At 43.1% G+C, this 25,814-nt stretch overlaps 1 protein-coding gene across 1 annotated transcript; it reads right to left on the bottom strand.

Annotated features, from left to right (window-relative positions):
• Positions 1-5,250: 5,250 nt before the first annotated feature.
• OLFM4 (olfactomedin 4) lies at positions 5,251-25,564 on the bottom strand. The gene is made up of 5 exons (XM_019755280.2): positions 25,307-25,564; positions 20,494-20,646; positions 14,686-14,898; positions 13,533-13,692; positions 5,251-6,899 (listed from the first exon to the last, which is right to left on the bottom strand). The coding sequence occupies exons 1-5, from the start codon at positions 25,496-25,498 to the stop codon at positions 6,097-6,099; spliced, it is 1,521 nt and encodes a 506-aa protein (XP_019610839.2). The 5' UTR covers positions 25,499-25,564; the 3' UTR covers positions 5,251-6,096.
• Positions 25,565-25,814: the final 250 nt, after the last annotated feature.

Below are 25,814 nucleotides of genomic sequence, written 5' to 3'. Positions count from 1 at the left end.
GAAGACCCTGGGGTGGTTCCTATCTGTACTGTCACCTCAGGAGTGCTGGGTAACATCACCTTCCAAAGGCAGCCTGCCAGCCCAAGGACCCCCTCAGTCCGCTGAGGGAAAATATCAGCCAGTACTTCAGGGATGGTGAACAGGGGGAAATTATGAAGGACATGGCATACCCCAAATTCCGGAAGCTTCTGGATGGTTCTACAAATACAAAAGATTCTATCCTTATCCTCAGAAAGAAATGGAGGAGCTTGAGTCTCTCCTAGGACACTGGTGGGCCACTGAGATGGATTCACTCTGGGGCTACCATTCCAACTTCTCTGATGGAGGCTGGCAGAGGAATTATAAAGTTGCAAATGTCAGCTCCCCTTCAACAGTTCATTCAGAGTGACCACGTTGGAGGAGAAACTCTCTCCCACTATGGTGGTGTCAGGCAAAGTCACCAATGGGTGTCAGCATTACAAAAAAACAGAAAGTGATGGATGCCCAGGGGATGAAGGAGGTGCTAGAAGAAGCAGTCACCAGAGACAAGATGAGGCAGAAGTAATGGTGAAAGGAGTCACCAAGTGAGGTTGCTGTGCCAGATACTGTCTATTGGCACTGGCATCAATTTTCAACTTCTTCCATCATCTTCCTTGTATTAGAAGCCTGGGAAGATTAAAACTACATTTCTCAGCCTCCTGTATAGACACAGTTCTAGGTTCATTATAGGTTCAGTCAACGAGATCCACTTATGGTGAAAATACAGCCCCTGGAAGATGGAAGGCTTTCAAGGTGTGCAAGTGGGTAAGTGGGCACCAGCAGAGGTGAGTGGGGCAGAAGATGGGTTATATGTTCCAGTGTCTTGGTACCAGTTTGGAGGGCATGGGGATCGTACCAGTGGTGGTGACAGATGCAGATTTCTGGGTTGTTGGCCGTGGTGTGACTTCAATGCCAAATGTTAAATTGCAGCCTCTGGTTGCTGTTCCTCCAGACTTTCCAATGATTTCGTAAGCACCTAATTCTCTGTATTAAATCCCTCCTCCTTGCGATAACTAGAGTGCTGGGCAGACTGGCTGACTGCTTATCTTCCCATTTTCTTTTCTCTGTGTACCCAGCAGGATTATGTTTTCGAGCTTCTCCTGCAGTTAGATGTGACCATCTGCTGATGGATTGTGACTGGGAGCATTGGACAGACCTGAGCAAAACCACCTCAAACCCTCCATGTTCTTCTCCTGTCTACCTGTCTGATGCAGACTAACCCAATGACCTTGGGAGCTACATGTGGAGATGGTTGAGCCACAAGATGAAATGGAATGAGCCTGGGTCCCTGATTCACTGTTTGGAAGAGAGTCACCTTGGAAGAGACGCTTTCTCCCATCCTAGTGGCACCAGACAAAAGTCACAACTGGCATGTGAAGGGGACAAAAGGTGTTGGGGATGAGGAAGATGTTATAAAAATAACAACCAAGGACAAAATGACGAAAGCAGCGGTCACCGAGATGAAGGAGAAAAAATCCTGCTGTTTGCTAAGTCACGGGGATCGTGAGGCTCATCTAATATGGCAGGTAGCAGCACCCCAGTTCAAAGAAGTTGTTTCTGTTCCTGCCCCGAACTCTGATTGATGACAGCCACCAAAGTGAAAGTCAGACCAGAGTATATCACTGGTAATACTCATATAAAAACATTAGAGGCCCCAACCAAAAAGAGCACATGAGCTGGCAGAGTCCAACTAAAAAGAGAGGAGGCTGGAGAGACTTAGAGTCAGTGTACACTTCCTGGGTGGAGGCTCAAGGACCAAACTCCTTTGGTGTCATATAAGCCCTGGCCCCTGTCCATCGCTCCATCCTCATCCTCCACATATACTGAGCTCCAGAAAAACCACTTAGAAGTCCCCAAACACACCAAAGCGACTTTTTCCATGTTCCACAAAGGGGCTGAGGTCTGGGAACCCATGCTCCGAGGTTCCAAGATGTCCAGAGCTGGCATCCAAGGAATAGCCTGCTCTCTGGACAGATTGAAAGCCATCTTTCTCCACCATAGACCTTGATTCCAAGGGCTGTTCCCTTTGAATGAGTTCCAGGAGCAGATGCAGATCTCAGAGACAAGTGGGCACATCCTGAGCTACAGATGTAAAGCCTGGCAACTGAACTGACAAGTCAAATAGCATCTCTCATCGATGAGCCAGGCCAGCTGGTCTGTTCCACTAGCTGGGAGCATGCCTGAGAAATGCGCCTGCCTTTTATTTTGTGATGTGTCACAATTCACCCTTTTGTTGTTCCGGAACATTCTGGAGCACAGGAGGCTAATCATCCTTCATGGTGTGACATCTGTTTGAGATGGCTGACGGCTCAGGCCCAAAACCTCCCTACGTCATCCTGAAAGGGGACACACAGACACTCTCAGTTCACCCATTGTCATTTTCCTTTCACAAATCAAGAAGAGAAGAAAAACACTCTATGGCTGGCAATGCAAACTAACCCGAAAAAATAAGTATATTTTACTCAAAAAAGAGTACAGACTAAATACCTACTCCTGTCCTGAGAAGGCTGACACTTCGTTGACTGTACAGCAAAGAAAACAGGGGCAAACCTGCATGGGTCCTCCCCACGGTGCTTGGTGAAAGCTGGCCTTCATTTCAGTTTTCAGAGGCTCGAAATAAAGAGAAAGTAGCCTCCGTTTCTGCTGTTCATGCCGCGCTGTCTCTTGGAGTCACAGCATGGAAAACACGAGCTCTGAGAATCCATCTTAGAGCATTCCGGCCTTTGGAACGCCTTCATACCAAGATGGCACCTGCTCAAAGTGTCACTAGTTGCAACAAGTCTTAAAGGAGAGAACATCTAAATTCTGATCCCAATTAGCTTTATATCTTGTCAGCCCAATGACCTCAAGTTCAAAATGAGAAATGTTGAGGGCAGAGCATGTGCCAAAGACTGTGCTAAAAACACTTTACATATGTAATAGCATTTCTTTCACCCAACAGGACTCTGAGGTATACAGTTTTATCCCATTACACAGAAAACAGCACTAAGTCTCAAAAAAATTAAAGAACCTACCCAAAGCCGTCCTACTTGTATGCAGCTGAACCAAGAGTGAAATCCAGCTTGGCTTTGCTCCAAATCCTGCGCTCTGAACCACTCCACATCGCCAATTATTATCAGGACTCACCTAGGGAGAGATGCTTGCGGCACAGAGACTGGAGAACAAACACTGAGTAAGGCTGGTAGCAGGGAACTTTGGAGTTTTAGAAGTGCTGCCAGGCAGGCTTGATTGATGCCCAGGCCTAGACCCAACCCATGGCAATCCCAGGCCGCTTGGGAACATTTATAAGGGCAAGTGAGTCACCACGGTTCTCTACAACACCCACCCACCCCCAACCCCCTGGCAACCTTGAGAACCACTGGCAACGCTCAGTCACCCTCTGGGGTAATGTGAGCCTATAAGTTCTCTTTTTCAAGAGGAAACCTGAAGAAGCCAGACTCAAAAGGCTACATATTGCATGATTCCAGACACAGGAAACAGATCAATGGTTGCCAGGGGCTACAAGATGAGGGTGGCCAGAGACAACAGGAGGGCACTAGAAAACTTTCTATGGGATGATGAAAACGTTTTCTATGCTCATTGTGGTAGCCTTTGCACAACTGTATACATTTAGCAAAACTCATTGAATTGTACACTTAAAATTGGCAGATTTCACCACATGTAAATTACATCTCAAGAGAGCTGATTTATATATTTTTTTTTTCTGAAAGAAAGCTAGCTGGTGAATCTTGAGCTGAAATTTTTATTGTGTAACTGTACTGCAGTAAACCCTTGAACCTGAATCCCTCAGGTTTTTTTTTAAACCTTCCCAGCAGGGAGATTTCCTGGAGGTGGCCACTTCGGCTGATCCACCAAGTCCAGTGGAAAGAAGGTTCTGAAGGGAATTTTCAAGCAAACGCTTCTGTAGCAGTTTAAATAAGAAACTGATCATCAGGGTGACCTTGGCTTCCTGCCTCCTTTCCCGAATCTTCAGAGGTCATACCGTGTATTCGGTAGAAACATTCATCTGGAAAATTGCTTAGAGCCAGATTAAATATAACATCACTATTTTTAACTTATATCTCACCTGACATACCTGTCTTTATCTTCATATCTGGTTGTATTTGGAAGGCCATATCTGCCTCTGTGCTCAGCTTTGAAAGACGGGGAAAATCTTGCTAAAAGTACTAAATATTGTAGCTACTACTAATACCTGCCTCAAAAGGCTTAGCATGGATTAGAAATGAGCATTTTGGTAAGACTGACTACACCAGCCTAGTCTGTCTGTCCTTGCAGCGTTAGGTCACTCATCCCCCTACACATTCTGTTGGGAAAAGGTGCATCTCTCCCCAGGATAGCCAGTTAGTCCATTTGCTTTCTACGCAAGACCTCCTGATTGGGAAAGATCTGGAGGCTTTGACCCATGTTAATAGCACATTTGGAAAAAGAACATAAGCCACATAAATATAGTCTAACTTTGGAAATAACCAGATCAGTCAGGCAAATTAATAAGCACAGAAGGTCGTATCCCAGAAGAAAATAGCCGTGTCTCATACAACAAAAGCTGCCAGAAAGAATGGATTTTAAAGGGACCTGAAAAAGGCAGCCTGGCTTTGGACTCCTTTAAAAGCTGTTAATGTTACCTGCCTGCCATTAGGTGTATTGTCATTTGGGAGATAGCCATCTCTGTACCTCACAGCAAGGTATGAGCTATCCTATTAAGAGGTTTTTTTAATTTTTTTTCTTGTTTAAAAAAAAACAGTAAATAAAACAAAAAACAACTTTTTTTCAAAGCGCATTTTAATCATTTATTACAGGGGAAGAGTACAGCATTTAAGGAGCCAATCCCATAGACAAGGACTCATGAACATTAGAGGAAACAGACCAAGAGCAGATGACAAAGCCTCCACATGCACAGAACATACACCTACAAGGTTTTCCAACTGCTTTGATTTACTCGATACTTTCAGTGGGTATTCTACATTTCTTCCTCAAAAAACAAAAATGTACTTTCTTACAAGTTTCAGGCTTAAAGAAAGACAAAGTTTGCATGAAACAATGGCTATGACTCAACCCAAGTCTCACTTAAGTTCCAAGGGCTTTGCCATATAACCAGAAATGCTATCATTGTATCACTGCCATCTGATTTTCTTACAGTCTTAGAGTCATGAATGTAAAAGTTCATGATGAGACCAAAAAAAGGAATTTTGTTTATCTTATATCTGTTTCATAAGAAGCTGGTTCATTCTTTTGTTTTTTTATATTTTTGAATTTTTTATTTTTTATTGTTTTAAGTAGGAGGTAGGGGGAGTGGGTTAGTAAGCCTGGTTCTAATCCTCCGAGCTGCCTTTGGAATGAAGTAATGAGTTAGGGGCTTCCACTGACTCTTACGTAGGTAGCCAATGGGAGAAAAGGATAATCCAGTGTCTCATCTGAAGATTCATCAGGATTGATTTGCAGTGTCCTATTTCACGTATAAAAGGGTCTTTCTCCAGAAAACTCAGAGCATTTTACAGATATCATATAAGCACGCTACATTTACTTATCTGGAACATACGAAGCACCCACCATTCCAGGGGCTAGCAAGAAAAATAAAGTTGGAGATTTAATCCCTCAAGGAGTTTCAAGTACTAACCTGACTAATTCAGCCCCAGGTTTCCTTCAGGAGTGGAAGAACTAGCCAGGCTATGTGGAGGAGACTGGTCACTGAGCCCCCTTTCCTGGACAAAGCATTCCCAGAAGCCATATGGAGTTCTCTTTAAGTTCCTCAATTGAATTTCCAGATTCCACCTCACTGATGGCTTCCCTGGCCCCATAATGTCCCTAGACCCCTGACAATCCCACCCTGAAAGGATCTTACTTCAGTAGGGAAATGCATCCCAGGAGGCAGCTGGCTTCCAAGACACATTATCAAATCAGGGCAAATATCTTAAGTCTCAGTGTGGTAGAACTATGCTCCCAAATACTGGTACTAAGCAAATACACTCCAGGATCTCACTGCAGGTATCTAAATAAGTGGAGAAGACCATGTTTACATTTTTTAAGACTATTTTTTTCAACAAACATTTTATTTCTCTCTCACCTGACAACCTAAACAGTTTAGTGGGGTTCCTGCTTGAAGATGAGATCATAATTCAGAAGGTAACCATCATTATAGACAAAAAGCTTCTGGTCGAAAGGATGATAGTTGATGCTTTGCACAGTTTCCTGCATCTTATGCATTGCAATGTCTAGTCTGCCCTCTTTCCCTGTGTTTGTGTCATAGTAGTAGAAAATCTCTTCTGTTCTGGTGTTCAGAGTACGGGTGGCATACAGAACCCCACATACCATGAAGGCATTAGAAACAGATGGTTTATACTGCTTGGTATGCCAAGTGTTTAGCACCAAAAGGGTGGTGTCATTGAGCTTACTAATCACCATGTTACCAGTGCTGGCTTCAGTTGAATAAATCACCCACAATCCACTCTCATCTACAGCAAAGTCAATATCTTGCCAACCAACATTAGCATATGAAAAGCGGTTATTATATGCAGCATAGGGGAGATTTTGAGTCACAGAGACAGTGTTGGTGGTCAGGTTAATTTTGGCAATGTTGCCGGTGTTGTACCAGTTGACATACATGTTATTCTTGTAAACTGCTGTACCACTGCCTTGGCCATAGGTAATTCGGGACTGTTTGGCATATTTGTACAATAGCAGATCATCCATTGTATTGTGGAGTTGGTAATATTCCAAGATTCTCGCATCTGGATTCAACGGTGCCACCCAATACAGCCCTTTGTCTGGATTCTCGGGAGAGTAATCTCGACCCCAGGCACCATACTTGTAGGAAAACCCTCTCCAGTTGAGCTGAACTACAAAGGGTCTGCTGATGTTCACCACACCACCGTGAGAGCAGGTCCCTATACAAACAAGAAAATACATGATCATTATTAAAGCAAATGAAGGAGAAGATGCCAACAGGTGAATGACCTAAGAACCAAACGAATCCATCAATGTTTGCCTTGTCAATGCTCAGTGACAACAGTAGTTCTGGTGGAGAAGAGCCAAAACCTTCTCTTGGTTTCAGTCTCAGTGTAAACCTGCTGGTCAGCTCTAGAGAAAACTACCATTTATTTCCATGGGTGGGTTTTTCCATCTGGAAAATGGGGATGATGAAATTGCCAAGAGCCATAGGAAAAAGGTTGGAGGGCCCAGAGACAGGAAAAAGGGACTTGGTAAATTTAATATAATTTTTTTTTCTATCAGGAAGCACTTTGCAAATATTACTCTATTTCATTTTTCTTATAGAGAAATCAAGAAAGCGAGACCATTCCAGAATCTTACTCTATTTCCATAAAGCCAGAAGGTACCACTCACCAGGATCAGAGAGAATTGTGATGAAGGAAAAGACTGTCCAAGCCAGTCTCCTTTCCCTTCACCTGTCTGCCTTTCCCTAAGACTCACACCAGGTCCTAATACTGTTCCAAGCTAATCTCAAAAAAGGAAGTTTTAAATACGATAGTTTAAAGATACAGAAAGATGGTCCTATAATGGCGGGATTTCAGCCTTAGAGGCCATGGAAGTTATTTTAGAGCAGCATTGCCTGCTCTGTGCCCAAAGCATAGCTCATCACGTAGATGACTCGATGGTCGTCTTGCCGCAGTTATAAGGTGGGTCTCGCCGTTTATAACCTATATTCTACCACATCATAGAATGACAGGCAAGTACTTCATCGTTCCCGTTCTGACACTGTGACTGTCACAATGTGTACAACCAAATGGGACCAGACTCACTGGTCCACTGAATCTCCATCCCCTATATCACTTGGGTGAATGACTCAAGCTGGGCAATTGGCCCTTCACGTGACACTCCCTCTGAAATGCCTGCCAACCCAAACCATTTATGAGCTATAGAAAATAAAATAAAATTCCTCCAGCATTTTTATAATGACTAGCCAAAGAGTTGAACACACATTTCCTGGGATCTTAATAAATGGCCTTTAAAAAAAATGGGTGAGACAGTTTATTGGATAACAACAACAACAAATATGGATAAGGTCATTTTTCCCTCATCCTGATGCCTGGACCAGAACAAGTAAGGGAAGGAGGGAACAGAATCTGAATAGCTGGATCTCACTTTAAATGCTAGGAGGGAATTAGGGAGCCATGGAGAGCATACGAGGTGAGCTGGAGCCAAAAACAGAGCTTCAAACAGTTGTCTGAGGTCAGTTGTGTGGGGTCAAGGGGATGTAAAGCTTTTTGCCTTCTGAGTCTCTGCATCTGACCGACATGGAAAGACCCATTCCTTTCCTGCTAAATGTCTCCCCCTCTCCCTACCTCACTCAAGGTCTGCTCAGAGGTGAAACCATTACTAGAAATCCTGCTTTTATTTTTCCAATCTGCTGGCGCTTTTTGGTCCCAGAATTAAATACGTGCTCCTTAAATGCTCTCATAAATCTGCAGCTGGTGGGAAAGCCAGCCAACCATACAACAGGTAGAGAAATGAAACCATTCTGTACGCAACCTCAAATAATTTTGCATATCATTAAGCAGAACACAGTCATGGGTTTATTTTAATAATGCATGCACCATTTCATAAATAAAAAAGCAACGTGTGTTCAGCCAAGAGACTGCTCTCCACTAAAGAAATAATAAATAAAATTATAAATTATTATTTCTTCTCCTAAAAGTGATCTCTCAGATGAATGCTTGTTTGCTTTTGTTTATGAAACAATGCATGAATTATTAAAATAAAGTTAGTGCTATGTTCCGTTAAATGATAAAAACTGTTGTGTTTCCATATGCTACAAACTGGATTTTCTGGTTAAAATATCTTCCCAAGAAATTATTTATTCAACTACATTTCACTCTGAGGAAATGAAAGAGAGTCACTTTTTTCTTGCAGGTTAGAAGACTTAGGAATTGTTTGCTTAATTGAATCTTGCCTTCCTAGAAAAGAAATATCCCAAACCAATAGCAACAAATTATTTAAGGAAAACATGCAATGCATATAATTAATTCAAGAATTATCATGGGATTAAAGATAATAAACTATTCTTTCCTAAATGTGGAAATCCTTGTATAAGAAGGAATCAAAATAATCTTCCCTTAAAAATTCCTACTACTAAGAAGAAAAATAATTCCTACTACTATTATACTATCACTACCACTAATAATGGTAATAATGGTTCAATAACATTTCACATGTTGGCCAAGAAATTAATATTATGCCTGATATCAATATTAAAACTGTATGTACATAAATCTCTTTTGTTCACCTCCCGACCATTCCTAAATACTCTCCTGTTATTTTTGTTAACTCCCTTTATCCTTTATCTCCTTTGAGCCATTTTTAGGGCACTGGCTCCGGTAAAAAAAAAGTGGATACAGGGAGGAGAACAAAGCATTGTTGCCAGTACCACAGATGTGGCTACAACAGTGACAGACCAGTGAAAAGCTATGGAGGGCTTCCCTGATTCCTGGCAGCAAACAGTCTTGGAAGCAACACTGAAGCTGAGACCAGTGACCACTGCTCATCTAGCCCAGCCAGAGTCCCCAAGCCCCCCGCCACCTACCCCTCTACCCGAAGCTTCTCCCTGTCCTCCTTTATCTCACACCCTTTTCCAGCCGTTTCATTCATTTGAAGGTCTTAGAGATACTCCATTGTCTTTCTCAGCCATCCTATCCCTGCCACTGGCACCGCAACCCATTGCCCAGCCATGATCCAAGAATAATGAAAAATCAATGAATCATTTTGCATTTTCTGTTGGAAAAGAATGCAGCATAGAACTGAGAGAAAAAGTACGTCGTCAGCTCCTCCGCATACAAGGATGCAAAGAAAATTTGGTGTTATTCAGTGTGGTATGTTTGTGGGAAATTTCCTGTCACTCCAGGAATCACAGGTACACCTCTCTATCAGAGTATCTGTGGAAGGCAGCCTAGTGCAGTGAAAACATTACCAGACGTTACCACATCAAATACTCCAATACTTACTAGCTATGCATCCTTGAGTAAGCTACTGAACCTTCTGAGCCTCAGTTTCCTCATATTAAAAGAAACATAATAATACCTACTCTGTAGGACTATTAGGACAAACAGAGAGAAGGTAGGTCCATGTAGCTCAACAAATGGTAGCTGTCAGCACTGCACTCACATCATGTTACCACTGAAGGTTTACATGACTGTCTCCCTTCCTGGATAGTGGTTTTGGAGCGGTTTTGTGCCCATCCTGATGACCCCAGTACTCAGAATGGGGCCAACCATACAGTGTTTGTGGAATAAAGGAATGAAAGACTAATCAAATCTCCCAAACCCTAGCAGTTTATAAAACACTAGTAGGGTAGGAGCTTACCTACTCTTACTTATAAAACACTAGCCTCCTACCCTGCTATATATCTGAATTTTGTAAAGACCCTGGGGTACACGTCACAGAACATCATGCAAGCAACCCGCTACATAAGGGTAGCCTTGGTTGGCAGTCTCTTTGCCATGCAATGCATTAGATATTGCTATGGTATTCTGGAAATATCCTGGGAAGCCACATGGTGAGACTTTAGACTATTGTAACGTGGCCTTTTAAAAGTATCGTGGTTAGCATATTTTTTTAAAGCCAAATGATATATGCCTGCAGAGGAAACTTAATCTTAGATCTATCAGTGTCCTCTCCCACCTGGGCATTGGACCTTTATTTGAGCCACGAGAAGAATATGATTGACGTGCGAGAATTAGGCAATTATAACAGTCATAATCATAAAAATGATTAAAATGAAATTGACTCTGAATTATTGGATATATGCTATCCAACACTCTGCTCTCCCCTAGGCTTGGGATTCGGGCAGGTCACCCCAAGTCTTTCATACCCGAGGCAATTACCAATCGTTCGCTGAGTACCTTACGTGTGTCAGCACAGAGCCGAGCGTCGCCAAACAGTGGTAATCAACCCCTGAGCACTTATTCCCATCTTGCCATTTTGCGTATACAATTATTTAGATTCCGGGGGAGAAGAGAGAGAGACAGAGTCAGTTGTTTTCAGGGGGAAAAGTTAATGAGCAGAAGGCCAATTATTTTAGACTAGAAAGTTCTATGAAATGAAGCAGAAAAGGATGCCATTTTCAGCATAAACTAAATGTAAAGTGCATTTCATTGAACCCTCGCTACATGTCCTGGTTCTGAGATCAAGCTGACCACAGGGGTAGCAAACCACAGCTGCAAGGGAGGGGCCGAGAGAGCACAGAATCACTTCATAGCTGAGACTTACATACAATCATTTTTGTCCTGTGCAACTCTGCAGTCAAAAAAGCAGAGAGGCCAGATTTTAAAGTCCTATAATGCTGAGTAACTTTAATTAAAGTCTCCACAGGCTCACAAGTTGGCGGTGCCTGGGGATTTTTCAATTCTGCATTATCAACCAATCCAAACAGAAAGAGAGCAAGTGAAAGAAATTGATTTAAAAACATGACAAAAAGTCAGTTTAATATAAACATCATAAATATAATATGAACAAAGCTGGAGGAGGGCCAAGTGGCTTGGCTGGGATCCAGGTACAGCCAAGGTTGTGGGAAAGTGAGAGGAAATCTGGGTCCAATTTGCTTAAACAACACAGCTGTGCCAGGATGGCTGACAAAAGTCTAAGGGTGAGGACCTAGGGGAAAATTCTGGGGGGAAACAAAATACTCTAACACAAATAATCCAACAGACTCACTTGTTTCCCTCCTTAGATACAAAGCAGTGTACTTTCTCCTCCACCACTGTCCTTGAGTTACTACTCCTGACAGTCTAGGTCTGGAGACGACCAGGAAGTAAGGGGCCTTGCATTTCAGCCTCAGGGCTGTCACTAACTACCTGTGTGGCCTCAGGACAGGCAGCACCCTCACCAGGGAAGTCCCCTCCTCTGAGACATGAGGGGCCTGAGCTAGATGACCTTGAATGTTCCTTCCTGCTCTCAAATGTCCTCATTCTGAGGGATGCACAGGAAACTGTGCCAGAAAAATCTATTCCACTGAGGAGGGGGAGGGAGGGAGGGAGGGAAGGAGGGAGGGAGGGGAAGGAAAAGGAAGGAAAGGGAAGGGAAGGGAAGGGAAGGGAAGGGAAGGGAAGGGAAGGGAAGGGAAGGGAAGTCTTGCTCAGGTATTATTGAGGGTTGTCACTGCTCCAACTCCTGCCATCCATGGCAGACGGGGCTCTTATTACCAGCGCAAGCTGACACCACTGATCCCAGACCAGTCCTGCCTTGGTTTGTTACAGAGAACAGAGCATGGCCTTTGTCTAAGTCTCCTCTCTCTGTCATACTGTGACAGATTCCCAAGTGCAGAGGGAGGAAAAGAGTCCCCCGAACAACATCACGAGGCTTATATCTATGGCAGTATCTAATTAAAGCCTTAAAGAAACCGGCTACACTGACAAGGATCCAGAAATGCAAGGCCTAAAAGGAAACAGGTTGTGACAATAGGAATTAATGAAAGTAACAAGAACTGTACCATTTGATGAAAAGATACCGTCCCCATTCAGGCTGAGATGCTCACGACCTGCAGAGAGCGTGTCCCTGTGACACGGGTGTCTCTGAAGGACAGAGCTGAAAGCTGCAGCTGAGAGGCATTAGTTCACCTGGAGGGACGTGCAGAAGCTCACAGGGACCTAGCACTGCCTTTGTGCACAGCCAGATTTAACTTCCATTATCCTCTTCAAGAATTAGAACAATCGCCAGTGTCTGCGTGCCTGGCACAGAGCTCTGGGCTTCCCAAGCATCCTTTCATTAACCCCCACAGCAACCCTGCAAAGCAGGCACTATTATCCTCCCATTAGCAAGGAGGGAGATTAAGGATCTTTTCGCTGTGGCCACCTAGGTGGAAAAGCTCAAGTCTTTGGGGTCCCAAAGCCCTGCTCCTGATCTCTACACTCCACTGCCGCCGTTCACATTCACGGGCACTTACGGAGCACCTGCCTCTATGCTTTCCTTGACCCCAAGGATGACTCATTAGAAGAGAGCGAGACTGTAAGCCTGCCCTCCAAGAACTCAGACCAGGAGGGACAGCTGGACACACCCACAAGTACAGGACATGGGGGCTATCCGGTAAATCCTCACTGAAGCCCAGGACACACTGTACAGAACAGCACAAAGGAAAAATAAAATGGCGGGAGGAGGGAGGGAAGGAGAGAAGAGGGAAGGAAGATTCCAGCCCTAACCCCAGCTCATCAGATCAATGAGCCAATCAGCCCTTACAATCCACAGAGCTGCCAACGCCATGCAGGTTCCAGAGGCTCTTCCCAGGCCCCTATAGCAACTCCATCACCACAGAGATGCTTGTCCTGTTAGTAAATGCCAAGGGTCTGTGTGTAACATGTGCATTTCGTTTTACATCAACGCACTGGCCGTGCTTTTCCTCTGTGAGCCCCAGAATGTGAGGATGGAGGGGAGGAGATTAAAAGCATGGAAGAATAAACTCAGAACTACAAAACCCCATCCTTGCTGCAGGGCTGCAATCCTGAATCCCTTCCCCACCGCACTGTGGGCCCCTCGGGGGCCTGGCTCAAGTGGCAGAAACATGGCATGCTTACCAGGAGCGGGAACAGGTGGGGCGACAGGGATGTTTTCATTTTTAGAGGCTTCGCACTCCTTTAGCTTGTTCTTCAGAGCCAAGATCTCTCGGCGAATGGCAAGGACATTGTTTTTGTCTAGCGTCTCGAGCTTCTCTACCAGGAGAGTCATATTCCTTATCTAAGGAAATAAAAATTCAGAGTGACTTTATATTATTGTGCAATTTCTTTCATAAACATTCCAGGGCTGAATTTGTCACTTAGTGAAACATTGCAAGAGAAGCCACCTGAGATCCTTCTGAATGGTTTCATTGGGAAGAATACATTTTATGGTTTAGCATGAATGCCTGTCAGATCTCAGGCAGATGTGTGTGACAAGAAGAAAATGGCAAAGATTTTTAACAGCTTTAATAATAGAGCACAGGCTCAGTCTCAGCACCCACAAATGTCCATTAAAGTTCATTTCCAATAACCTCCCCCTATAAACTCATGTTTACTCATGTTGTATCATAATTAAGTTTCTAATGAATGGTGAGAGCTGGAGAAAAGTTAAATTCTGAAATATGTAACTAGAATTCTCAATTAGCCCATGTCATGACTGTGCTACTAAATTCTCATTGATATAAATTATCCGACCATAATATTAATGTCTGGATAAATAGTCTTTATCCACAGAGCTTACAAGGCCTCACTAAAACATACTCACAAGAAACTCCATTTAAAAGGGTTGCCAGCATTTGGAGACGAGTTCCAAGAGGGATCAAGGAGTACATGAGCATACAAAAGGAGAAACAGACCTAGCAAGTCCAAAATCAGGTAAATTGTGGCTTTCTATGCCCATGAGGGTAAATCCAGAACAGAGAGAAGACTCTTGGTCTAGTGCGGCCATGGAGTTGGTCAGATTCATATCATCTCCTGTCTAGGGACACTGAAAGGCCACTTGGTTCTGGGGCAGGACACGGATATCACCTGCTCCTCAGTCAACATGTGCCCAGTGAGCTTAACTTCCTATTCAAAGACAGAAATCCATCTAGAGCAGAACACAGGATGCGCCATGTGGTCGTGAGGGAGTCCAGAATTAGAAGTCAGGAGAGAGAGATTCATCTCCTGGTCCTGGCACTGATCGTGGAAGGGTTTTATTATTAATACACTAAGAAGTGAGTTCGCTCCTTACCTCTACTTCCAGCTGGTCAACAGTGTCTGAGCTCCCAGCAAAACCGTCCTTCAGCTGGATGATCAATTTCTCCATCTCCTTCACTTCTATCTTGATCAGCTCGAAGTCCAATTCAGTGTAAGAAATGGAATCTTTTTCCATGATCTCTACTCGGAGAGTTAGGTTTACGAATTTCTTTTCATAGATACTGATTAATTGGACATACTCCTTCACCTAAAAGGAAATCAGAAAGCCAAGTCAGTTCCCAGAGTAATATTAAACAGGCTTCCTCCACTACCAAGCCCTTGGGGGCTATTTGATTGCCATCAATCATTTTTTTAAAAAAGAAATGGATCAAAAATATATTTAACTATGTATTTTTTAATATCTCCAAATACAAACTTATTATGACAGTTGGGGGGATGGTTTTGGTACTTGAATAAAATAATTTTGCTTCAGAATCTTCTTTCACAAGTACATTTTCATCTCCATTTTAATGTTTGAAGATATTAGCCCTCCAAACCAAACTGGTTTGAATCAGAGTCTCTTGCCCTCTCCCTCCCCTCAAAGCACATGCTCTAAATCAGGGTTTCCCAACCTCAGCACTATTGACATTTGGGGCTACATCGTTCTTTCTTGGGGGGGGGGCTTCCTTGTATGTTATAGGATGTTTAGCAGCATCCCTGACCTCTAGATGCCAATAGCACCCACCCATCCCTGAGTTGTGACAACAAAAGATGTCCCAGAGATTGTCAAGTGTTCCTGGGGGGCAAAATCACCACCACCACCACCCTCCCTTCATTGACAACCAGTGCTCTAAATCTAAGTATTTTCTAGAAGGAGGGGAAATGCACTAAATAGAATCCTTTCTTTGCTCACCATATACAACGAGTTTTGAGCCCCTCTGCCTTTTACAAAGTGACATAAAGACCCATCTTTCCTCACAATACGTGAGTCTGTGAGCAACTAGAAGTGAACATTTCATTAAGTGCACCCACATTTATTCCGAGAACTGATTATTGCAATCAGACCTTTAAATTACACATTTGTTGCATATATTTGAATGTCTGATCATTAAGTTAAAATACTTCCAAAAATTCCCTTGGTGGTTTAGCGTATAATTGGAATCTCCAAATGGATATTTCAATAAACACCGTTGGTGGTTCTTTCTATGTCTGATCTCTGAAAGAAGTGCCATGGCTTTTTTAAGGACCTGCTCATTAAAAGTTGCTTGTTTGACATTCTTTTAAAAAATTGGAACCTAAGTGATACTTTTCCCCAAACTGTGTTAATGTCAAGTAGCCATCCACAGAGCCGAGATGCATTCAGAGCCAGATGTTGGCCTCTAATCCTTCAACTACTAAAGCAGCCCTAACTTCTGTCATTTCAGTCGTTCCACTTAACCCCACTGTGCAAATTAATATAGACTCACAGGCCACAAACCTAAAGGGCTAGGGCTTCAGGCAAAGAGGATTTTAATGAAAGTTGAAAATGCAGCCCTTGGCGCTGCTGGTGTATCTCCTGGGGCAACTGATGTTCACTCCATCAGATGTGCCAACGGAGAATGATAAAGCTGGTAACATCTGGACAGACAAGGAGGTTACAAAAATATAAAAACCTAACAAGTTAGGTTAAAAACACAAACACAGATTTAGGGTAGCTAGATTTCAATTTCTGAAAAGAAAGGAAGAAAAAAGAAAGCGAGAGAGCGAGCGAGAGAGAGAAATCAGGCATCAAACCTGGCCTGTGATAAAAATAATTAATAATAATAATAATAATGATGATGATGAAATGCCAATCCATTGCAGAAATGGAAGTTTGCAAAATGAATACTCGTGTTGGCATTTGGTCTTGCCAGTTCCTGGGACAAATAAATACCCTCTGCTTTCCTGGAACATTTTTGGTGGCACATCGCAGCAGTTGTTCTACAAAAATGAGTGATTCAACTGTCATCTCTGTTAAATGAAATGTGGCTCTCCCTGAAAACCAAGGCATAACCTAGAGTTTGCTGCCTATGAGAATTTGTGGTGTTCGACCACGAAATGAAGGGTCTGTGTTTAGGAGAAAGCTTAGGTTCTTTCAGCTGACAGTTACAGGAGAGTTCAGTGATATTGAGGAGAACTGGAATTATCCACGAAGCTATGGAAGGCAGGGGAGAATTTGAAGATGGGCCAGAATAACTTCACAGTGTGAACTGGACTAATTTAAGTAGCTTGTTAACATAAACCTTTCACGTGTACAGATCTCTAATCTTGAGATGGCATAGAAACTTCTGAGAACATCCCTGCTCTCTCTGTAGCTTCCGTCTTAGTAGAGGCAGCCCAGCTTGCCCAGAATGCATAGCAAGAATATGGGTCTAGCCCAAAGGGGACACATCCCTGTGTCAATATCTCTACCACAAGGCTCTTCATCGCTGCAAGTTTGAGCTTTAGGAGACTCATCGGTGCTTGCCTTCACACCACCAGCCTAACACTCAGAGCGTCTGTTCTTTTATTTGTCGTGAACATATTACGTCATTGATGGGTTGTAAAAACCGAAGTTTGTTTGGGGATTTGTTCTAGAGTGTTTGTTGTTGTTGTGTACAATAAATGTGTTCCTGGAATAAATAAGGATGCAATACAGTAGGCTTTTAAGCTATATTAGTCTGGCTCAAGTTTCTGCCAGTTCCCCAAAATCTGTGATCATACCTATGGTCAGATTATTTGAAATAAGTAAATATACTTTGCAGCACACTCCTATTTTAACATAGCTTTCAAAATAAATGCAACCAGATGAAATGAGCTTGAATTGACCATCATGACATATGAAACACTTCAGAGCTACGCTCACCTAAATCCTAATCTGACCAGAATTTAGTGGGCATGTCAATTTCTCTAAGCCTTAGTTTCCTGCTATAAATTGGGGGGAGTAGTATCAAACTTCCAAGATTATTGGGAAGACTAGAGAGAATATATATTAAGTGCCTAGCCTAATGGATACCCTATAAATTACAGCAATTATTAGCGAAACAGTGATTTCAGGTGTTTTTTGTTTTCAATCTGACCTTTTCATTTACTATATTTCACTGCACAAAACATCGCTCAGTCAATGTTGTTTGTTTATGGGTGGCCTAAATGTCTCGCAGGCTACCTCAACCTTCTCATGCATGAGGATCTATTAGCAAATGCTTCGTATTCAATAACTTGCCCTAAAACCATAACCTTCCAGATAAAAAATAAAACAATCCTGAGCTGCCTTTTGTGTCATCTCCTTTCCAAGTAGAGTCACAAGAAGACATGTCATAAACAACAAAAAACTATAAAATGCTTTCAGCATCTGAGGCAGACACAAGTCTTTTCTGTATACTGGCAGATACTGCATCAGTGTAAGGGGTCACAACATTTTCCTACTGGCCTGCCCAAACGGGCATTCCCCCAGGCTCTAGATAAACCGTGATTTCCAAGGCAACCTAGAGATGGCTTTAATAATTCACCTGCAAATTCAAGAGCCCTCAGCTGAGGCGATAACTTTGAATCTAACGGTATTAGTGACCTATTGCATCTCTTCTTGGGTCTGCCCTGGAGGATGGTAACAGCATGGCCGAGAGAAAAGAGAGCTGAGATGAATTCTGAAGAGTCAAGTTCCTGACCTGGCTTAAGCAGCCTTTACACTTAAGTCTCTCCCTTTATGAACCTCAGGTTTCCCAACCCTAAAACGGGAAGGAGAACACAGGCCTATCTGCCTTAAAGGGAGGCGTGAGAGTAGAACAGAAATGGAAGCATTTAGAAAAGTACAAACATAACATGTTGCCATTGTTATCACCTGTCCCACCTATCCATTAATATTATGCAAATCTCAACTGGCAGGACAATTCCTTTCTTACGTAGGTCTCAGTCACAATTTTTTTAGGACCAGCTACTGACATTTTCAGAACTAAAAGCTGCCCCACCTACTTTGCACTTCTCCTCTGCCAATTATCAGCAAAGCAGATGCCACTTGCCCCCCTCACAGAAGTGGAATTACATGTCCCATACTCACAAACCTGGCAAGCTACGTGCCCGCTCTAGAGCAGCTTGGAGTTTCACACTGCCCTTCACACTCCTGCCAGCAAAAAAGACATGCAAATCAGGAGCTTCCACTATTTCAAAGCAAATGACTCTAACTGAAAAGCTCTTTACCTAGGATTTTCCTGTGCTTGTTATGTTTTTATGCATAACTTCTTATCTGTACTTGATTATGCTGGAGTAAGGCTATGAATATTAATGGTTGGAATTTATAATTTAGTGCTGTGCCTTTTCTGCTGATTAATTCAAGTACATTTTATTTCTTAAAAAGCTAGGTTCCTGAAGTAGTAAAACACATTTTCCTGGACACTCACTTAAATTTAGAATATTTCTCTACCAATTCAGGTTGAAAGCAGGGTGTCAGTTTCACCACAGTTTTTTTGTCTTAAAGGATAACTGTGCTGGATGTTGTGGTAGCTAAACTTAAATTTCTCAGGAAAACTTATTTTGACTCTGGAAGGAAAGCCAGAGCTGCTTGTAAACTCATGGAGCTGTAGTAAATTATGTATAATGTGATTATAGCCTAGTGTGGGCTTCACCTACACAGAAAATGGGAGCCTTTCTAATTGATTTTTAACTTGGCAAAAAAGGTAGAAAGGTCAAAACTGGAGGAAGCCCCATTGTCCCAGTCAGCTCACAGAAAGGCAAATCCTATAACCTCCTCCACTAGAGGAAAGCAGTCGTCAGGGGGGTTGAGTCAAGGTCTTACCAAGGCTGAGTAACCTATTAGTCTGGAATCAAGCTCCCAGAGAAGCCTTCAATTTTGGTCTAATGCTAGACATGGCTCATGTAATGTTCCTGCTGAGATGATAGACGATAACCACCAAGAAAGAGAGAGAGGGAGAGGAAGAGAAGGAAGAGAGTAAATTGGAAAGAGGAAATAAGAGGAAGAGAAAGGGAAAGAGGGAGGAGGAAGGGAAGATAAGAGGCAGAAGATTTGGGGAAGTGAAGGAGGAGAAGGAATAGGAAGAGGAAGAGAAAGCCAAAAAGACTTTAAAAGAAAAAAATTAAGAAGGGAAAGAAACATTAGGAGGCACGGAGAAGGGAAAAGACTGAAGAAAGAGGAGAAAAAAAATTTTTTTAAGGGAAGGAAGAATGGCATAGGATAGGAAGAAAAAGTGAAAGCGATGGAAGATAAAATAAAACATAAAGAGGATACCGGAGAGGAAAGAAAAGAAAGCAAGGCTAAAGAGGGAAGGAAGGAAAAAACAATAAAACTGAAAATCGCAGAGTTGGGGTTTGCGGGGAGAGCTCCAGGCCTCTTTCCAGCCACATGAGTCTCACAAGATTGAAGTGAGTTTATCCACTGCGGGAATAATCTCAATCTCATTTGCTTCCTGTGCCCTCATTTGTTCTGCTATAAAGAACTCCACAGGTGCACTGTAAATAAAAGCTAAAGCCTCCATAGGATGCAAATGTGCTGCCTTTGAAACAGTGAAGAAGAAGAATGGCTGCTTGTAACGTCCCAAATAAAAAGTGTTTTGTGCACTAACAAAACAAACTCATAGATACAGACACCAGCATGGTGGTTCCAGAGATAAAGGAGGGGAGGGGAGGGAGAAGTAGGTCAGGGTGGTCAAATCTATGGCAATGGAAGGAAACCAGATGCTATGGGTGGTGAGCACGCCATAGGGTACACAGAGTGGAATTATAATGTCCACCTGAAAATGATATAACGTTATTAACCAACGTTACCCCCAATAAATTCAATCTTTAAAAGGTATTTTATTTTTGTCTGTTTGTTTGTACTTATTAAGATACTGTTGGAAGAGAAAAGAATTCTTACTTTAGAAAGCTCTTTCTGGAACTTCTCAGAGAGAATGTGCACTCTGTATTCCAGGCGTTCCATTTTGTCCACAGGGAAGGTGGTGTCTGGTAGGGTAACGACGCACTGGCACGTCCCACGGTCATCCTTGGAGCCGGTGAAATTGGAAAATGACTGTAAAGAAAAGTAAGTTCAACATCAGTAATAAGCTGAGAGATGAGCTTTTTGGCAACTGGAGGGACAAAAATTGGCTTGTCAAAAGAGTACTTAGAGGCAAGCAAGTGGAATCCAATAAATAAATGAATAGAACCATAGAAACCAGCGAAAACCACCAAGTTTCACAGGCAGGAGCTACACTTAGCATCTTAGCCACATCTATCTCCACCTGTTGGGTTAAACTGCTACATCACCTGTTCTATCTAAAGGAACATTATCTTTTCCTAAAGAGTCTTAAGGGGAATTATTAATGTCCCTATATAAGGAAAAGGAAATAAAAAATTGATAAGAGTTCTAAGTTTGATTGCCAAATCTACCATTGACTGGATGTGAACCCTCTTTAAGTCTCAGTTTTCTCCTCTGTGAAATGGACATAACCCACTTTACTCTACAGGGTCGTCCTCCAGGGTACCCGCATAATGCCAGCCAAGTCCCTAAACACGGTAGGTGATCAGTAAATGTGATTTCCCTTTTTCTTCTCCTTACTCATTTTCTTTTCCTCTCCTTTACCCCAACCCAATTCCTCCTGGTAGGAATGAGGAAAAAACATCAAGGATGTGGGTTACAGTGAAAATATACAACACAAATTCACATCCTTTCTTCACCTGGGAAATTGTGTAATTACCATCTTTCAAAATGGAAACAAACCAGCCATTTGTTAAAAACGAAACAATGCGTGAGTCGGAAGGTTTTGTGCAATTTTTAAAAAAGTTTTGCAGCTTACCACTTGCAGAAAAGTCATTTTGAAATATTTGATGTTTCTTTAAAATATTCAGGCTCACACTTCAGTGCCGCTGCATATTTTTAAAATGACAGGTTTGAAAGATCCTGTTTTTCTTTTGTCCCCTTTGAACTTCCCCAAGGGGATTCCACCACAATTAACATTTTTTTTTTTTTAATACTACTATTGCCTAACAGAGTAACTCTTGGCAGCCAAATGACTCTGCCTTTCAGTGATCTCATCGGATGACCAGGGCCAGCCCAAAGCTCACCTGTGGGACATCAGCCTGACGTGTCTCTTTCTGACGTGTCCAGAGGAGAGCAACGGTTTGCAGAGTTTGAAAGGGACCCAGGCTACGCCTCTCAAAGTTTAGGAGGTCACCTGGCTGCAGCTGAGGTTGTGTGCTCTGTGCATTTAATGTCCACCAACCTGCATGATTCCAGAACAAGATGAACCTAGATGCTTCTGCAATCAAGATTCATCCCATCAGTGACCTCTGGACCAATTAATTCAGGCTTTTGGAATTAAGTTGCTTATTGATTTAACCTAATCTTCTTTAAGATGAGCAGAAAGAATATATGTATACAATTTGTACCCTAAATTCTCTATGCCAAGTAAATTGTTGACAATGGCCTCACATTTCTTTGCCAATCACACTCTACACCTGCAGGAATTGGGGAGTAAGGAGGGGGGACAAGCAGGTTTATGCTGAACACCAGGACTGGGGGTGGGGGGGCAAGGGAAGGGTCTTTGCCGGGGATGAGTGAGGCCAGGACAAGCTACACTGGCGGCCTGTGAGAGAAGCCAGCTTCCCTGGGAACCAGCTTTATCATTCCCTCTGAAGAGAGAAAGACTACAGCTCAAGCATGCCAAAGCTTTTGCAGAAGGACCACTATCTCATGGACTTTTGAAGAAATAGCTTATTATAACTGTCTACCAAATTAAAAAAAAAAAAGGTCTTGCATTGCATTCTGACAAGGGGAGGTTAATTAGCTGCACAAGACAGGGTTGGACCCTTCTTGGAGTCCTCTGAAAAGCTCTGTCAACTCAAACACCAGTGCAGATCATCAAACAGTCTCAGACAATCGACTAGAAACCACCAGCTAACAACTTTTAATCCTGAAGTTCACCTGAAAGGCAGGCAAATAATTATAGCCCTGCTGACAGTCATTCCATCGGCTTCTGTCGAATCTCTCGGTCCCAGTGCTCTGGACTCCCCAGCTGCCGTCCTGCTTATCATCAGCCCAGCGTGCTCAGCTGACATCAAAATGGTCCATAAGTTTGATCAGTGTCTCCCATTAGAGGTATTTCTGCTCCTCTCATTCAAAGACAATGAAGCTAATGGTGATGGGTCTCTCTCTGTGGTGAATACTTAAACTCCATGTGTGTGGAACGTGGGCAATGGGAGACAAAGACAAGTGCTTGTCCCTTTGGTTGTTGGGAGGGTATGTGACCCCCTTGTGGAGGGCAAATAGGACCCTGTGCGCCCCACAATACACCTTACACTGGTAGGTCCTCACTCACTCAACATGTATTCAATTAACATTTACTTGTGTGGACAACAAGCCAGGCTCTGGTGTTAGGGAGACAGACAAAACCCGACTCCTGCCCGGTGAATCGGGCCCATTTTCATGATGAAAGCTTTAGTTGTCTACTTTTTCATCAAGCCCCTTAGCCTGATGACAAAAGCATATGACTCATTCTGGTTCTGACTCTGCGAGTTGCGGAGCAGAGCATGAAGCCTTTTCTCATCTGTGCAATGAGGACCCTGGTGGTGGTTCCTTCATTGCAGAATGACATCTGAGGCACGCAGAACACTGCAGCAGAAGGTGTGACTCACATTTGTGATTTGAGGTTGCAATCGGCTCTAATTAGCAGGCAAGTCTAAGTGCGTGTAAAGATTCAAGGAGTAAAATAATGGTACTCAACATTTCCAAAGTACAGAAAATGATACATGTGGAGTTTGCTCAATGACAGTTATAAAGGGGTTTTCTACCACTTTCCAAAGAGCTCATCCAGCTGACAGCCAGCCCTAGAAAATCAGGTTTATAATGGAAGTGACACCTTGTCGGCTGTATAAAAGACGTTGGACTTGTGATACTGACTCGCCAGAGGGAGATAAGCAAACCAGGAAGGAAGTTAAAACCTCTAAGTATAATTTAACTAGTATTTTTTATCTACTTCTAAATATTTATCTCCTTACCAGATAACAGGCATTTTCTAACAGGTTCTCTGTTTCGTGACCTATGATTTATTTTCTACTATTTCAGCTGATCATCTTACCCAAATGCTGACTTCTGATTGGTGATGAAGCTTCAAAATAAATTATTATTGTTTATAATAATAAATACCTCATTTAAAAAAATGCTAACAAGTTCTAATTGTCCCCATGAAAGTCATTTGTTTTCATGAAATAAAATAATGCATCTGATTTCTGGCTGCAAAGAATCTTTGTACATATCCATGATTCACAAAGCATTTTCCTTTTAAAGATTTCATCTATACGCCTTGAAAATACAGAAAGCTACATACAGAGAGATGGTCAAAAGCGTGGGCAGACTCAGTTTAAGCTATAGAACTAGCTTAGTGACCTTAAGCCAATGACTTCACCTCTCTAAGCCTCAGTTTTCACATCTCTATAATGGGATCATTAATTGTATCTATCTCTTAGTGTTAAATAAGATATTAATAATATGTATTATGTATAATCTTATGTGTAGTCCTGCCGTGAACACCATTGCTGCCATTTCTATCTGGGTCTTATCCAAACCATCTGTTAATCAACAAATTTGTATTGCCTATATATAGTCCTGATGGTGAAAACAAAAACAACAAACAAAAGCCTTCCCTTTCCCATTGGCCCTTCCATTCAGACATGGTCATGTAAGCAGGGGCCTGACCTGTGAGTAAAGGTCATAGAAACGCAACGGGATGGGTTCTGGGGAGTTAAGACTCCCCTACCCCAAGTCACAACTTAGCATGGAAAGCCTCAGTTTTGCAGAGCAGAGCTCCTACTGAAAGGCCCAGAGGTGATGTGAGGAATTGCTTCTTGGTCCCGAACCTCCCACTCCTCCTTCCCTCTTCCCAGTTCCCTAAAGGAGGTCCAGAGAATACATCCTCCAAAGAACTGGGCCCACTATGTGTTCCATTGATGTAGCCTCTGGCTGGACCAGTACCTTTTAATGCATAAGGTTTAGTTGGTTGGTTGGTTGGTTGGTTGGTTGGTTGGTTGGTTGGTTGGTTGGTTTGTTGGTTGGTCACTACTTCTGTTATTGGTTTGAGCTGGAAATGGTTCTAAAAATTCCCTATAAGGAAGATATTGCCCTCTTCCAGGGAAATATCCATGTGTGATTGCACTTTCCTAAAGACCAAGGACTCCTCCCCCTACTTCTGTCACCCATGTCCTTCACAAACCAGTCTCAGAGAAACGCAGCATTCCCACCACAGCACTGTGGCTCTTCCTCCCTCCACGGCAATTCTTCAACATGCGCAGGGACCCTCCTGGGCAGCAAATCAACTGGACCCACTTCTCTGGAACCCCTGCTGGTGGAGCCCCTTCCCTAACGGCTCTAACCGGGCATAGAACCTGGGCATGTCTACTTGCAGAGCTCTCCGCCCTGCCCCCATTCTAAAGTGCAGGCAAGCTAGAGACCCTCCTAAAAGCTTAGATTGTTTCCTGAAAGTCCCTCACTAGAGAACTGAGATGTCATCTCTCTTGCTAACAATTTAATTATTTCACCCAGGTTTTAATTCATTTCCATGGCTCCTACAGTTAACAAAGGGAATTGTAAATCTTTTAGAGAGCTCAGGTCTAGCCATCCATGAAATTATATTCAGGTCTCCAAAAAGCGAGAGGAAGGGAATGAATGCAGCGCTCAGACTCTGGGGCCTGCTCACCTGGGTCACGGAGCCAGAACCAGACCTGCTGCTCCCGCTGCTGCCGAATCCGGAGACAGAGCTGAAGCTGGAAGGGAAGTGAGGTTGCACCATGGAGCTGGGGCTCGGCTCAGGAGTCAAGGCCACCAAGTCCTCTGCATCTGCGCCCAGAAGGGACAGAAGGGCCAGCAGGAAGGGGAAGCCGAGCTGCATCTTTTGCTGTTGGCTGGAGCCACTGGCTTCTACAGAGCCCAAGGGCTTCTTATAGCGCCCAGTGGGGATTTCCCCATGGCCAGTTTGTGGGGAAAGAGGAAGCCACCAGGGAGCATGTGACAGCCCCGGGAGAGTCAGGGCACCCAGGAGCCTGAGTCACCTCCACACCTTGTCACTGACCCCCACTCCATCAGCTGCCCTTTGATCTGGTTATCTCCTGCCAAATATTAACCCAAATGTGCTTTTTCAAACCTAATGTCTGGTTTCCAACTTCAAGCCTAATATCTGGTTCCCAACTTGAGACTTCCTTGAAAGA

Source organism: Rhinolophus sinicus, linkage group LG04, assembly GCF_036562045.2.
Source record: "Rhinolophus sinicus isolate RSC01 linkage group LG04, ASM3656204v1, whole genome shotgun sequence".
NCBI lineage: Eukaryota > Metazoa > Chordata > Mammalia > Chiroptera > Rhinolophidae > Rhinolophus > Rhinolophus sinicus.
The sequence above is the reverse complement of the archived record's forward strand: the minus strand, read 5'-3'. Positions and strand labels throughout refer to the sequence as shown.